The 17,281-nt window shown below is 37.7% G+C and overlaps 1 protein-coding gene across 4 annotated transcripts in view; it reads left to right on the top strand.

Moving 5' to 3' along the window:
- Nucleotides 1–14,538, top strand: part of ADGRG6 (adhesion G protein-coupled receptor G6) — a 127,449-nt gene extending 112,911 nt beyond the window's left edge. For 2 of the 4 annotated variants that reach the window (XM_065888491.1, XM_065888490.1), the window contains 3 exons: nucleotides 7,649–7,750; nucleotides 8,387–8,539; nucleotides 14,363–14,538. In XM_065888491.1, coding sequence (XP_065744563.1) covers nucleotides 7,649–7,750; nucleotides 8,387–8,539; nucleotides 14,363–14,538 — 431 coding nt within the window. Of the gene's footprint in view, nucleotides 1–7,648; nucleotides 7,751–8,386; nucleotides 8,540–11,934; nucleotides 11,949–14,362 lie in introns of those variants that run through there. The other 2 variants (XM_065888494.1, XM_065888493.1) reach the window with 1 other exon arrangement.
- The last annotated feature ends 2,743 nt before the right edge of the window (nucleotides 14,539–17,281 follow it).

Raw genomic sequence — 17,281 nt, 5'->3', positions numbered from 1 at the left:
GTGACAAATCATTTTATTAGAAATTTTAGTTTTTTCCAAAGAATACAACTTGAGAAAATTATATGGTATACAAATTGCTATTCAAAAGAGAACAGATGTTTGATGAAAGTACATCATAATTCACATGCCTGAGAACATTAGCCTGTACTTCAAGAAATATAATGTAATTCATCCTAAAGAAGTAAAAGGCAGTTCTCTGGTTGCTGAGAAGATCTTGGCCAGAGTCCTCTTGGGCATCTGTGTCCCTTGGCGATATTGATGTGTTTGCAGGATTGATTTATTGCTCTGAGATGCAGCCTGTACACATTGTTGCTTAGTATACAAATGATGAACAGTATTTCGGAATGTATATTTTTTTCATTACCGTACAAAAGTATGTGACATTTTTGATTAGATTAGGTTTCTCCAATATATAGAGAGGTTTAACTCTTGACAGTTCATCAGGATCTAAAGTTTAGCCCCATACTGAGAGCTTAATCTTCAACTTTAGTTTTCCATGCACGTGAAACAATATTGATTGTTTTGGGGGTAATCAGCCCATCTTCTGTACGTATATATGACCGCATAATACCATGCAGCATATGGTTGTGCAAATAGAAGCTGCAATGGCGAACACAGAAGGGTATCATCAGTCTACTCAGAGGTCATGTATGCCATTAATTCATTCAGTAACATTAAGATACCCAGAGCAACAGAAATAACATATTTGCATAGTGCATTGCGGTTTAGAAAGCCTTTCACACAACATCTGGGATCTAATTCTTGTAGCAAATCTGAAAAGTAGGTACCCAAGAAAAAGGGTATTCGCTCCATTTTACAGATGAAGAAACAGGCTTAGAAGAGTTAATGACTTACCTAAGATCAGTGTAATATTTATAGCATAGCATATATGAAAACAGAAAGGCACATTATTAGATGACAAAGCATGAGCAAAAAAAATAAAATAAATTACTGCCCTTTCAACTTTTTATTTCAAAGTTTCTAGGAAGTGAGTCTCTGTGTCCTTTTTAAAAAATTGTTAATAAATGTACATTTAATGAATAAATGGAAATTTACTCTCTTACCCTTATTCAGCAAAAACCATTTATAGAAATATATTTATCATTATTATTTTAATCCTATTGGTAAACTAAGAAAATTAAATAAAATTATGGGTTAGGAGCCTCCTGACGGTTAAGCTGGGCCATAATCACACGTATAACACACACGGTGAATCGGCGCCAAGGTAAAGAGATGAACCACCTTTAAACCCGTTAGCATCTGAAATGGCATCATGTTGGCCGAGACATTACACACTGCAAGGAAATAAATTACTCATCTTTTGGCAGAGCATTTTGTGCCACAGAGAAATAATTTTCTAAAGGGCACCTTGTCGAATGAAAGGAGGATTCAAGAGGTTCCCAGAGAGAGTCATAAACTCTAGAGATTCCCCAGCCCAGCAGCCAGCTGGCTACGTCTGTGTGACAACAAAACAGATGAGCAGTTGGAAGATTTGGACTTAGGCTTGCTGGGAAGCTCAGAAGTTATCTCGATCGTTTTTGTCAAAGATCAGTTATCGAGACCATGTATCCTTTTTGGCCCAAACACCTTGTTTGATTAATTCTTGATTGATTCCATCTCACAGTCTGAAAAGTTATCTATATCTGCAGTCTTCCCCTTCATTGTGTTTCTGGATCTTTATCATCCAGGGTAAGAAAAATCAACTTAGGTCATTTGTCAGAATGTATTGATGATGAGCCTTGCTGAAAGCATCAATGGCCCTTAGCTGGTAAAGAACTCATTAGGAAATGAGCACCTAAGGCGTTTGTTTTGTTTTGTTTTCCTTCACCAGACTTCTTGAAAGTGGTTTTGTAGACCAGTAAAAGGATGACAATACATGTTTCCCTGAATTTTACAGTATAGCATTTATTTTCAAATCCAAGGGAAGCTGTTCCTGGGCAGTTATTTTTTTTTTTTTTTTTTTTTTTTTTTGCAGTACGCAGGCCTCTCACTGTTGTGGCCTCTCCCGTTGCGGAGTACAGGCTCCGGACGCACAGGCTCAGCGGCCATGGCTCACGGGCCCAGCCGCTCCGCGGCATGTGGGATCTTCCCGGACCAGGGCACGAACCCGTGTCCCCTGCGTCGGCAGGCGGACTCTCAACCACTGCGCCACCAGGGAAGCCCCTGGGCAGTTTTTTAAAAACTTTTGATAATCGGGCTAGAGATCCTTTTGGCTACTTGTTTTACATTTGCTCCACGTATTTCTGCCAAAACTCAACCTAAGAGAATGAATTCTATGTGGGAGCCAAATTCCTAGCCAAAATATTGAATGTAAGGACATCTTTATTTTTCCTAAATAAATAGTTAAATAGCTCTTGTAAAGACCAAGATTAAACATAAGCCCATACAGTCTGGATATAAAGCCCGTACTTTAGAAGGAAGCTTTTTTTTTTTTCAAACCCACTACTTGACGAGATTTCTCAGAGTGTTTCTCACTCCACATTTAGAGGTTTAGAGCACCCTCTTGGGTGTCCCTTCTCCTTGTTTTTTGAGTCAGGCTTGGCCCCTGGTGTGCTTCTCTAGGAGGGCTTGGTGAGGTGGAATTCCTTATGTTTTCCTTCCTACCAGGACTCACAGACAGGCCCTCTTTCCCACATGCTTGTAAGGCCCTTCCTCCACCACAATGGAAAAGGCCATTTATTTTAATTGAGAAACTTGCAAGATTTGCTGAGAATTAAGATATCTTGAATTCATATATTGGTCTAAGTTATTTTTAAAAGTGAGCAGAAACCTCTGGTTAGTGAAAGATGGAGGTTAAAGGAAGGCAAGGGATGAGCAGGTAGAGAACTGGTTAGGATCTGTTCATTTAAAGAAAGTTTAACTTTTTTTTCTTGTTTTAGCATAAAATCTGGGTTTGTATGGGTAAGATAAAGAATCCAAGCAGTTATCAACCTGAAGAAGCCATTGCTAAGGAACTGGCTTACATTCATCAGAGTGGTCATTTTCTGGGCTAAAATTCACCCCAAAAGGGCCATTGTGACACTAGCACAAGCCTGTCAAGATGAAGCAGTGACTTTGCCTCTGATTTCTATCTTTTCAGTCATTTTAGCGTCCAGCTTTCATGGGCAATGTTCCCTACTCCTTGGTCAGTTAAATAAAGCTGTAAGGCGCTATGAGGAGTAAAAACCAATTATTCTGGTCCCTGGTCACAGCTTTCCAAAAAACTAGAAGAGCATATTTTTCCAGGTGGTATGAAGAGCCTCTTTGAGGTGCGTGGGTTTATATAAAGATTCTCAAAGGGGAAACATTTGACCGAAATGAGCATTGAAAGAGAGCAGAGCTGGGGATTAGAATCCAACAGATTCCCTTGGATGCCAATGTAAAACTCTTTAAAGTTTTGTGATTTTAAGTGCTGCTCTGGCACCAAAATCTGTAAGTAGATGGAAAAAAAAAAAAAAAAAACCCTCAAGACTGAAGAGGGACTAGCCCTCTGTTTTTTCACTTTGGCCTCCAAGTGCCCTTGGCTCTCCTGCTGCATTTTCTACTCCTCCTTCTTGCAGTGTTCAGAATTTCTTTCCATACGGCATGTGTGCTCTTCCAGATGTGGATACCTTCCACGTTTCCCACAGCTGAACTCTTAAGAGGGATATTTTGTCCTAAAAAAATCTTGGGGTAATATTTATTGCCAGACTGATTTAAATTCATGTGAAAAGGGCTAGTTACTACAAATAGTAAAATAACCTATTATGAGAATCCTATTCTAATTTAAAATGGAAACATACCTCACGGCTAAAGAATCTGCATAATACCTTGGAATTTTAAAATATATTTATTCCAGAGAATTCTAATTTCTCACGCCTATTATCTGCTTTTGTCCCATAGCATCACAACTCATAGTGGGAGACAGAGCATGTAAATGACTTCGATCAAATAATTTTAGAGGAGATGTATCAGATTTTAAATCTAATTTATATACGTGTCTCTTAAACTTAGTGGATGCCTGTATATTTACAGGTTGCTTAAAAGTAGGCTGTATCATCTAATGCTATGTAATTATGATACAGAGCAGCACTGCACAATCTAAAAGATTGTTTTATTAAGTCAGTTTTTCTTAGCTTTAACCTACTCCCATGTGACTGTGGTCAGCATCAGAGCCTCAAAATAATTCACATCTTAATATCCCAGCAAGGCCAAAGGAGCAAATCCAAGAACTAGGTCTCTTCCAGTGTCCTCAAAACACCAGACATATGCTCTGAAGTTTTTCCTCCGATATATATGACATTTATAAAAACTTCTGAGTGTTAAGGGAAACAACATCTAGAAATGTTCAACTTCTGCCTCAGCTAAAAAAAAATCATTTGCTCAGTGTGGGACCCGAGAGCGAGTAATGCCAGGATTGATGCCTTAGAACCAAAGTCCTTAATTGGAGTTTTTAATCCTTTACAGCTCTGATACGTGAGTTTGTTAAACAATTGTTTAAGAAACATGTGGTTAGCTGTATTTTCAGCTGTAGGACAAAAATACCTCCAACAACAAATTCTGCAAATTCTGCCCCAGTTCACAAAAATAGAGTCAAGCCAAGGCAAAGGATTCCTTCTCCAACCACAGACTCCTTCATCTGTAACCTATGATGACGTCACCTCAAGCTTCCATGCCTTCTGCTCTCTTTACTCTGAAACTGCCACCACCTCTTAAAGACTTGAAAGATTCTCAAAGGGAAACCCATCCACATTTTATATATTCTTTGGGTATTCACACTACCCGTGTTACAGAACATGTGTGCTCATTAAAGGGATTTTCTGTGTTAGCAAGCAAGTTAGGGATTGGGGGTTTGTCCGTGAGGAAGGCTTTGAAAGGCAATCAGATTTAGTCAGAGTGTGAAGATGGGGTCCGAACCCAGTGTCTATCCTGTACTCCCTGGGAAGGTAGATCCACCTGCAGGTCCTGATTCTGAGGGGTTTTGAGTGTGGAGCAAAGTCTTTCTCCCACTCTGAGACCTGTCACGTCCGAGCTCCAGGCCAGGCTGCAAGTCGATTTCTTGTCTCCAGCTCTCCCTCCCCAACCTAGCTTCCCTCCTTGTCCACAGCACAGGGCCTTTCAGGAGGGGTGTGTGTGGGTGTGTATCTTCTGACTGAATGAAATTTGATTCATATTTATTTATTAGAGCTTTCTTTTAAAATTAGAACTCTCCTCTCCTATCTGATATCATCTTAGACAAATAACTAGGTCACTAGGATATATTTTCTTCACTAATTATTTTATTACTAATAAAGTATTATTAGTAATATAATAATAAAATAAGTGTTTTACTTAAATAAATATGTATAAAATTATATAGTAATAATAATAAATAAAATGGTACTATTACTGATTACTAATACTACTTAGGTCATTGAATGCCTTATTTGTACTTCTCAGAGGTAAATGTGTTTGAATTTCCCAGGAATTTTTTTTTTTTTTTTTTTTTTTTTGTGGTATGCGGGCCTCGCTCCGGACACACAGGCTCAGCGGCCATGGCTCACGGGCCCAGCCGCTCCGCGGCATGTGGGATCTTCCCGGACCGGGGCACGAACCCGCGTCCCCTGCATCGGCAGGCGGACTCTCAACCACTGCGCCACCAGGGAAACCCCTCCCAGGAATGTTTTAATAGGCTAGTTGTCTATTCGAAAGCAGTGAGCAAAATTTAGTATTTTCATAATGGCATTCCTCTATGAGTCAACATATGTAATGATTTTCAACCAGTAACTTCATTAGGAATTTATAGAGCACCTTCTAAGTAAGTGTAAGCCCCTACCCCTAAATACATTTAAGGCATTCAGATGTACATGTAAGTATTCAATTAACTCATGTAGAATAGATGAGTGATTAATCATGGTTACTATTCATTCGTTCAACAAACATTTATGGAGTTCCCGCTTAGTTCCTGGCATCATTCTGGGAATGGTTAGTACAACACTGGATAGACAAACATCCCTGTGCTCTTGGAGCTTATTATTTACTAGCAAGAGACAGTTAAGCAAAGAAATAAATGAATAAATTAGGAATACAAGAATATCAGGTAATGATCTGTGCTATAGTGAAAATAGGTGTGTGCAAGGGTGTGATCTAAAGCATAAAAAATAAAAATAAAAAGTTGATGATGGCCTTTTTGAGGAGTTAACAATTGATCTGAGGCCTGAATGACAGGTAAGAACCTGTTAGGGAAAGCTTTAAAGGAAGAGCCTTCAAATTATTGGGCAGAAATGAGTTTGATGTGTTTCTTTGAGGGTAATGATGAAGAAGACTCCTGTTTAGAATATCAGGGGTGTGAGATGCAACAAAATGGAGATACATCCAAATGAAGGTGTCCTGCAAGCAGTGTGGGTTGGAATCCTGGTGGTGGTGGTGGGGAGAGAAAGCAATGGGGGCACATATAAAAAGTAGCGTATGGTACTTATACAGCATGATTAGTACCTACTGGGACAGTGTAGCCGTAGAAAAGATGGAAATCCAGGGCCGAGTCATGGATGTGTCAGCCTTTAAAAGTAAAGCCGAGGGATGTGCTACAGAGACCAGGGAGCAAATTAAGAAGACGCCTAGGAGAAAGTGGTACCAAGAATGTATTTCAAAAATGAGAGATGGTCAGTTGTGTTGAATACTGTTCAGAGATCTAGTAAAACAGGAATGAAAACTGAGCTAGCGATAGGGAAGTCCCTGTGACCTTCACAAGAGCAGTTGTAGTGGCCTTGTAGCTGTGGATAGTAACCTATTTGGAGCAGGTTGAGAAGAAAAGAAATGAGAAAAGGTAGAGATGGCGAAAGTTAACCACTTCACGTTGTATTGAGAAAGGGAATGAAGAAGTGGAAGCTGGAAGAAGATTGGGGCTCAAAGGAGAAATTTTTTGTTCGATTACTTAAAAAAGAGAGTTACTAGAATATGCTTGTAAGTAATGGGAATAACCCAAGTATGGAGGAATAGAGGGAGAAATTGAGGCAGCAAAGGGAGAATAAAAAGGCAGAAGCAAATTCCTTGAAAAGTTAAAAGGGGTTGGCTCCCAAAGCACAAATGACACAATTAGTTTTTGATAGATGCAGGGAGTGACTAAATATGAAGACTACTTGACAATACAGAAATATTTCTGCATTAAAGTATTGAGAAACTAAAGCAGGCCAGGTGGAGCCACATGAATTTGCTGATTTGGGCCCATTTTTGACTTGTAAAAATGCCACTTTTCTATTGCCCAAACTTACAATAATATGCTTACATAAAATAGCTTAGAATATACAAGTTGAAATAGATGATGAGCTCATGGATGTTTTCAGTTTTCTCTTTTTTTCTAAATTTTGTGAAATGTTTTCACGTAATTTTAAAACAGATGTAAGGGAAATATAAATGCCTCTTAAATTGAATATTGCCTATTTCAGCTTAGTCTTTAGGTTAAGTCATAACGAATACCAAACAAAACAAAGACAGAATTAGATCCATGTAATCGTTCTAGTTTTATCTGATCCTCCGTGTTCTGTTCTAAAGGATTAAAACGTCTACTGCATACCTAAAGATTCCTTAGGATCTGTTTCTCAGTGATTCGGATGTAAAAAAAATTAAATTAAAATAAATCCATATGTTTTGTAAGGTTTATCTTTAAAAATGTGTCCTTTGGCCTAATTGTTTATATTTTCCTTCGTCCCAGGCTTATTTATATTTATCTTCCACTGTGCTATGAAGGAGAATGTTCAGAAGCAGTGGAGACGGCACCTCTGCTGCGGTCGATTTCGATTAGCAGACAACTCAGGTAAAGGAGCATGTTGGTGATCGTTTTTCTTACATCGGAGAGTAGTTAGAAACCTTTGTCATTTTGATTTTCTGTGGTCTGAGCAACCCAGTCCCAGTGGTAGCAAGTTGTAAAGGCAGTGTATATAAAGATGCTTAGTTGTAGTCTTAGATTATTAGGACTGCAAGAGATCTGAGGACTCTAGGCCTGACCTTCCTATTTTGCAAAGGAGGAGCATGAATTCCAGACAGGTTAAGTGAGTTGCCCAAGGTTTTCATGTCTAATTTAACAACTCATATATCCACTATACCATACATACCTTTCCATATTTTTGAAGTCTTTAATTACATTATTAGGCAAAGAGATCTTTCTCAATATAAAAAATCCCGGAAAAAGAATATTACTTTTTTTTAACCACCAGTGGTTACGTCTCACCCTTAATATATTTAAGTATAATTTTAAACATAGGGTCAAAGTAAGAAACTTTTATGCTTCTTCAGGTTGTTCTTGTTGACATGTCAGTCTCTTGTGTGAGTCACTGCCAGGGTGTCAGAACGTCTGACGCTCTGGATCAGTTACTTAAATAATGTGATGATTCTTCAGGGCAGAGTATATTCCCCCTAAAGCAGACTCACGGAGAGATGTCATTTCTTTCAGATTGGAGTAAGACAGCTACCAATATCATCAAGAAAAGTTCTGATAATCTAGGAAAATCTTTGTCCTCAAGCTCTATTGGCTCTAACTCAACCTACCTTACATCCAAGTCTAAATACAGCTCTACCACCTACTTCAAAAGGAATAGCCACACCGGTGAGTCATTCTGGCCATGGTAAAGATGTTCTCTGGGACATCTTTGTGAATATTTTGTCTCTTTTAAAAATATTATAACCAAAATTGAATCTATATTGCCAGAATATTATTAACTCTGAATGTTTTTGTAACTTCATTTGCTTTAAAACTTAATTTTCCTTAAAAGATATGGTACCTTGTTTTAAAAAGTTATGTGTTTTTATTTTAAAAATACAGAAATTGAATTGTAGATTATTTCAGCATAGTAGGAAAGTTACTTGGCAAGTTGGCATGGGAACAAAAAGAAATACCATCCAGCTTACATGTTACAGTTAAGACTTAAGTCCTTTGAAATATATACAAATATAAAATCATAATGTTGTACACCTAAAACTAATATAATGATATATGTCAATTATTCCTCAGTCAAAAAAGAAAAAAATACCTAAGTCCTTAACCATTGGAAGAATTATTGGCAATTGCTCTTCAAATCACTGACTAAGTATGAAGTAGGGAGCATCATACTTGGAAGGTGATACAGGATGGTGAGAAACACCGTGTCTTTGTTCATCTACTGAATCTTCATGATATTTACAATGATCACACTTTCTGACACTGAGCATGTATGTGAACAATCCTGAAGACAGTGTGCAAATACAGGCAGACCTTGGACATACTGTGAATTTGGTTTCAGACCACTATAATAAAGCGAGTATTGCAATAGAGTCACACAACGTTTTTGGTTTCCCAGTGCCTATAAAAATTATGTTTACACTATACTGCAGTCTATTAAGTGTACAATACAATTATGTCAAAAACTGTACACACCTTAATTTTAAAAAGTACTTTATTGCTAAAAAAAATGCTTATCCCGTCATCTGACCACACAGGGTTGCCACAAAACTTCAATTTATAAAAACTATAATTTATAAAAAATATAAAGAAGATGTGGCACATATATACAATATAATATTACTCAGCCATGGGCTTCCCTGGTGGCGCAGTGGTTGAGAGTCCACCTGCCGATGCAGGGGACACGGGTTCATGCCCCGGTCCGGGAAGATCCCACATGCCGCGGAGCGGCTGGGCCCATAAGCCATGGCCGCTGAGCCTGTACGTCCGGAGCCTGTGCTCCACAACGGGAGAGGCCACAGCAGTGAGAGTCCCACGTACCGCAAAAAAAAAAAAAAAAAATATTACTCAGCCATAAAAAAAATGAAATTGAATTATTTGTAGTGAGGTGGATGGACCTAGAGTCTGTCATACAGAGAGATTAAGTCAGAAAGAGAAAAACAGATACCGTATGCTAACACATATATATGGAATCTAAAAAAAGAAAAAAAAGATTCTGATGAACCTAGGGGCAGGACAGGAATAAAGACGCAGACGTAGAGAATGGACTCAAGGACACAGGGAGGGGGAAGGGTAAGCTGGGACGAAGTGAGAGAGTGGCATTGACATATATACACTATCAAATGTAAAATAGATAGCTAGTGGGAAGCAGCCACATAGCACAGGGAGATCAGCTCGGTGCTTTGTGACCACCTAGAGGGGTGGGATAGGGAGGGTGGGAGGGAGAGGCAAGAGGGAGGAGATATGGGGAATATATGTATATGTATAGCGGATTCACTTTGTTGTACAGCAGAAACTAACACAACATTGTAAAGCAATTATACTCCAATACAGATGTTAAAAAAATACTTTATGAAAGAAGGAAGCAAAAAACAAAACTGTAATCTCTATGAAGGACAACAAAGTGAAGTGAAATAAAATGACATAAGCCTGCGAAGACTATTTTGCAGTCCTTGATAGCCAGTGAGCAGTGTGAAAAGGTGTAATCCTTTAATAATTTCAATTGAAAATGGCAGAAATCCTACTTTTAAATACTAATTAAACCTCGAGCAATCAGCTCTCAACACTCAGCATCCAGCACTTTCCTAATTAAAGATGATTCTAAAAGGATAATGGAAATAAATTTTAAATTTTGTATTTGTTTAGCTAATTAATGTAGGCAAAGGCGAATGGCACCAGAAAGATTCATATTTAGCTTTTTGCAAGCAGGGAGTGATTTGTGTAATGTGTCTATAAATTTTCACATTGCAAACATTTGAATTTCAAATGACCCGTATGTACATTTGAATCCTTCCACATGTCCTTGCTTGTGCCACTAGGGTCCCCACTGCCTGGGATTCAACATAGCACTGTGGAAAAAAAGTATGAATGTTTACTGAGGTTTTTAATTCCAAGGTTAAGTAAAGAAAGATCTGAAAACTTGGAGCAGCTTAGTACAGCAGTTTTTAAAGTATCTTGGAGTCAGGGACATTCTGGGGAATTGAGTAAAAGCTATGGACCCTCTTCCAGCCTTTGAATGCAGTCTTTGAGTCCTGCACACAAACAGTTTTGCCTAAAATTAAGAGGTCTGTGCACTCCTGCTCGAAACACCTGTGTAAGAAAATTAATAACAGGTATATAGTCTGAGATAGATAATTCTACCTAATTGGTAGTTCCCTGGCACAAAATATCTTGTACAGTTGACTCTTGAACAACACAGGTTTGAACTGTACGGGTCCACTTAAACACAGACTTTTTTCAGTAGTAAAAACAACAACTAGTAGTACATGATCCGCAGTTGGCTGAATACGTGGATACAGAACTGTAGCTACAGAGGAACCTCAGACACAGAGGGTCAACTGTAAATTATACTCAGATTTTCAACTGTGCAGGAGGGTCAGTGCCCTTAACCCTTGCCATTGTTCAAGGCTCAACTGTACTTAAAATAAGTGAACTTTTTACTTTATTTAATCAACCTTAAACTCAGATACTCATTTTGTTTCCCCTTCTAAAATGCAAATACTTAATGCATTGTAAGTCAGTTGTGAATGAATAGGAATTAGACCAATTGAATTGTTTTCCTCTTAACACAGCTAATAGTTGGCCTAAAGAACCACTATTAAAAGGCGAAAGAAGATAACAAAGTACATAATTTGGAACAGAGGATATTTTGGAAGTATTAAAATATTTGGAAATAGTAAGCATCATGGTGAAAACTGACTAGAAGATAAAATGAATTGCAGAAATGGGGGTACCTAAGGAAAACTTAACTATTTCAAAATCTTGTGTATTTTTTTTTTAAGAATTCATTAATGTTTTTCTGTTTCTTTTAAAATCCTCGGGGTTAAATGAGTTTTTGTCAACAAGTATAAGGATGTAGTCAGCTGTATGACATTACTTCCACGGTATAATAAATTCTGGTTTCCAATCAGCTGACGTACAAACGGTCTTCTGCGAGCTAGCCAGTTCTCAGTGAAACTGCTGATGTTCTTGGGTCACTCAGGGTGTGCAAAAAGTCACTGCATAGCATCATGGATATCTAGATGGTTTATTTCTTGGCATTGATTCATATGTTTATGGTGTAGATAATGTCTTCTAAGAGCATTCCTTCAACAAAAGTGGATCATTCAGGTAAACTTTTATTACTTCTTTGAATGCATGAATTTTTTGCAAGGTAGTAAGAGAATATTTGCATGGATTAAACTAAGACTCTTGCCGCACCAGCAAAGTTGCTTGTTCTTTACAATACTTCTCAGCTAGCACAAGGAAATTCCTGCACTGAGCTGGAATTTCTGAAATTTCAAATGGTCCTGTGCTGTGCTGGCTCTTCTCTGCATGGGGGTGTCTGCAAGCCGCTCCTTCTAGGAAATGTACCATGCTCTGGAGTTAGTGGGTCACATTATCAGGTAAAATAATGAAAAAAAAAAAAAAAGCAGTACTTGAGAGGTTTGTTATAGAACAGAGTGAAATTCTTTACTTTTTCACTGCTCTTATGAATTACTGGATATGTCACAGTACATTCACAGAAGTCATAAAAGAGAAATTGTCGATTCCAAGCCTGCTTTTTGAGGACTTTTGTCTGCTTGAAATTTAAGCATAGGTGAAATAATAGTTCATTTCCCTAGCCCCTGGTTTTCAAACTTGCAGCCATAATCAAAATCTATATTATCCACAATATAATAGCTACCCAGAGGACTGAGAATAGCATATATATTGAAATACAAATCTTGCTCAGAATTTTACCTTCTTAGACGGTGAAGACCAAGAAAATTGGGTCACGTATTTGGAATGGAGCTGATCAAAATCTCTAAAAGGAATGTGACCCTGGAAGTTGTCAGCGAAGCAGTGTGATTGTATCCTTGAAGTTTCTTTGAGGATGTGTGGCTTTCTAAAAACATCAAGTACAAATTGTTCATTATTGAGATTTAAGTCAATAGAAAAATTCCCAACAGAAAACCAATGGCTAGTGAACGTATGAACTGAAGGAAAGCACAGAATCAATCAGCTTGCTGAGAGCCGAATGGGGAGGGGGCCGTATAAAATGACTCCCTGAGTTTTTTTCTCACCAGTCCTGGGACATAATCATTCCACCATGCTTCGGTCTGCCCACTCTTCCCAAAGGCCATCTGTTCTCTCTTGCTTCCTTTAGTGGGATAGACACTCCATTTTCTATTTTAGCCTTCATTTTATTTAGTGTCTGCTCCAACACCAAGACCACACTTGAACAATCTGAGCCGTTTCCAAAGACAACAGATAAAATGATGATGGCTTTTACCAATTATTGAGGATTTTTAATGTTATGTCACTTACTGGGTCAAACTTACTCAAAATATAAAACACCTAGAGTGAACATTCCAATTTTTCAGCCATGATTCCTAGACGCAGGTTTTCATGATAGAGTTTTTGCCTCTTCCACAGTGAATAGAAAAGATACAACTGTACGGAACTGAGGACGTTGTAGAAGGTCATTTGCTCTTTCACTGATGTGAAATCTCTGTAGTTAATTTTAAGACAGCATTTTTCTCCAAAATGTGGAAAGCAGATACCTACAAGATACATGAAGACAGCCGTATGTATTTGTAGATACTAGTGCTTAGCTGAGTTTCAGGGCACTAGCTGTACCACTTTTAGAAAGCTTTGGGTCTAGGAAAATAATGTTTAAATATGTGATATTGGGAAATTCAGAACAGAAATATATTTAGCAGTCCTTTATTGCTATCAATTGCTCTATTAGTGCTGCCAGCAATAACATCATTCTGAAACTGTAGCATCGTTAAAGAAAATATATACTTAAAATATTTCTGATAAAGATAATTTTGATTTTTATAATTTAAAAATAATTAATAAAAGATACCTTTTTTCTATATTGCAGTCATTTCACAGGTTTTTTCCATGAGAAAAAGTGTTCAAAATAGCCTTTATGTTTTTTGTATTCATTTATCTTTTCCAAAATTCTTTAAATTATATTTTATTAAAAATTGTATTATGAAAAGGGTCAAGCATATGAAAAATAGAGAGGATAATATAATGAATCTCCTTGTTCATATCAACTCATAGCCACCTACCCATTTTCCCCTCCGTGTATTATTTTGAAAACACATCATAGACATCATATCATTTCTTCCACAGATACTTCAGCACCTTTTAATTCATTTGTTATATAATCTGTTACTACCTTGTTTGATTGATTTGCCACGTATATTTTTGCAGCAATTTTCTGATTATTCTATTCACTGGCTCTTTGAAAAATACCACTTACAAGAATATTTCTTAAAACAACTCCCAACACAAATTACTAGAAGGCACATTAACGTTCTTTCATATGCAAGGATGCACTTTGAAGATGAAAAACATGACATTTTAGTGCTGCCTATTACCTAAGCTGAGAAAGAACCAGAGCTTCATTTCCTTTGTGATCTTCTTTAATGTGCAAAATAGAGCGTCCAGAACGGTAGCCCTTAGGCATGTCACCAGCTCATCTTGCAGCCTCATTTCTTGTATCATTTCTTGCAGACAATGCTTCCATGGACAAGTCCTCATCAAAACTGACCCCTGCTGATGGAGAACAAACAATCATCCCTGTCCATCAGGTCATTGATAAGGTCAAGGGTTATTGCAATGCTCATTCAGATAATTTCTATAAAAATATTATCATGTCAGACACCTTCAGCCACAGCACAAAGTTTTAATATCTTCAATATAAGGAAGAGACATCAGTCTGCAGCAACGTGAAGATGTGCAAGCTGTGAAAACTCTTGACTAGCAGATGTAAACGTGGTATTACCTAGGTAACTGCATATATATGAAGAATGTGTTTTGTGAAGAAGGCTTTTGTGAAATTCAAAATCTGTCTTTTCAGTGTATTTCTTCCATGGGGGAGTTTCCACCATCACTAAACTTCAGTACTAAGAGCAGCACGACTCAGCAGCCACAGGGGATAGGATTTGTTTAACTATATGATTGAATGGATCAATCAGAACTTGGGCTGTGGGGTGGAATATTAAAATTAGAGGGCAAGGGACAGGCCGAGCTTGGGACAAGCCCTAGTTTAGAGCTTATTCACACCCCACATAATAATTAGATTTGGATATGGCCATTTGCTCCATCATCTTTCTCTACAATCAAAAGCATACTAATATTTATAACTATCTTGGATGCCCACAGGTCCCATCTCAGTGCTGGTTTCTATGAATGCATTAGCCTTTCCTCTTTTTTAATGAAATTTCAACCACAGATACAAAAGAGCATTTAATGTCTGACTCAAAGTTTAGAAAGGAATTTTTTCTTATTATCTCAGATGTTTAACCCTGAAGACCACAACATGCTTAAGAAAGAAAGAATTCCCCAAATTTTGACCTAGTTAATAAGAGGCCATGTTATTTCACTTATCCTATTCAAGACACAAGGCTTAAGCATCATCATTAATTATAATCTAGTCCTATACATTTGAATCAAGTTTAGTGTTGCTGTTCCATTAGAGTGGAGCTCCCAGGAGCTGAAGAATGCCCCCTCACACCTCTGCTTTTGCTGCTCTACTGTACATTGAGCTGCGGGCTCATGGGAGGAATGCGGATTTCCATTAGGCATGCCGTGTACAGTAGTCTCTCCCTTTTGGGAAAAACAACCATTGAGACTCTATGGTCTTGTCTTTGCTCCAGAGACTTTTTAAGACATTTCCATTTGCACAAATGAAAAGCCTCTTACTTCCTCTTTCCAGAGTTTTGTTCCAAAGAATATAAACTGAGACTTAACGTGGGTGACTTATCATAATCAAATAATTTATAATTGTGTGGGTCTACACTTGCCAGTCTGCAAACTATTTGTACATAAGTCCTCTGATTATAAGAGCCAGAGGAGGTCTGGCAAGACAGATGGGGTGTTAGTTATGGGTTAGGTTTCTGCACATAAGCCATGCATAATATTAAGCAGCCTAACCTAACTGTCAAACTATCCTGAGGAATATGTTTGCTAGTGAATGTGTAAGAGACCACATTTTAATTGTTCTTAAATGATGGGCTCGTATCCAGTTTCTTAGAAATTGGTCTCAGTACATGCTGTTCCTTTACATTTGCTCTGGGTTATCTGAGATGTTTCAGGTTCTGGGAGGTGGCAGCCTAAGTGATGAGAAGATGAAACATTCTGGCAGAACCAAACTGCTTAAAGGCAGAAACCAGACTGAGCACCTGGGGACCTTTCTCTCTGTGCAGGAAGCAGGTAGCGCTCAGTCTGAAACATAGGAAAGCTTTCAGGCTATGCAGCAAACAAGGGGCCTCTCAGCTTTTGCTGATCTTCAATCACGAAGCTTTTGGCCAGACTTAAATGGATGATAATGGATTTTCATACTGTTCCATTTTGTAGCATCCTGAAACACTGTTCTGGAAGACAGGAGCATTGCCCAGCTTGGCCTTCACAGGGGAGGGGTGTAGGTAGTAGGAAAGGATAGTAAATCTAAGGTCACCAAGACCCTACAGTAGAGCCATGTCCTTTTCTCTAGGCATCTATATTAACAGGCTGCTTATTTGGGCAGAGGTTACATCTAGGTGAAAATTAACCTGAAATAGTCACTGAATCTTCATATACTTTCCCCCAAGCCTTAGAGATGGTAGAATTTAATTAGCTTTCGACTGTGAGATTTCTACCCAAAGTGCTTATTCAGTTAAAAGTAATTAAGAGATAGCTTTTAAAATAGCTTTGATTTCTACTTGTATTCATCCAGATCTGGGAAAACTTTTTTTTTCTTTTTTTCAAATTTGACAACAATATCAGCTCCACTTTATAAATTTCCAGTTATCAGGTAAGGAAAGAAACAATGGATAAACAGCTGAATAGAAACATTTGCAAGTGGACTTAAAAGACTGAGTCAAATTCTACCCTCAGTTCTGTGCATGTAGTGCTCACTTTCATCTAGCCCCGCATCAGAGCAGAAGCACAGGAATTTAGCTGTGGAGCCAAAATTTAGTTGAGCTTAACTTTGAGAATAATATCAATTTAGACTCTCTGGGGTATTTTTGGTTGTTTTTTATTTTCTTCTTTTTCCTTTTTTTTAACATTATGTTAGAGTCACTCTAAGATCCTGAGATATTTTCCATTGCTGTCACGATGACTTGCATTGTAAAGCTTTTATTTGTTCAATGTTGATGTAGACTCTTTTGTATATATTTATTTATTTGTGTTTATAAATGTGAGCTTGTTTTATATCTTACATTTATATTGCCTGGCTTTGTTCTTTTAATTAACTTTTTATCAGAGAGACTGTATATATTTTTTTCTAAATACTTTGTGAAATAGTTTTCTGTAGCAGTATCTCTGAATTTGATGAATAAAAAGTGACTGTGAGTGCAAATTAGAATTAGTAGTAAGAAGCTACTATACCTGATTTGCCATTTTACTTAAATAGAAAATGTTTTTCAAATAAATACTTACGTTGTTTGT

Source organism: Phocoena phocoena, chromosome 12 (genome assembly GCF_963924675.1).
Source record: "Phocoena phocoena chromosome 12, mPhoPho1.1, whole genome shotgun sequence".
Classification (NCBI taxonomy): Eukaryota; Metazoa; Chordata; class Mammalia; order Artiodactyla; family Phocoenidae; genus Phocoena; species Phocoena phocoena.
Note: the sequence above shows the minus strand (reverse complement) of the source record. Positions and strands in the feature narration are given on the sequence as shown.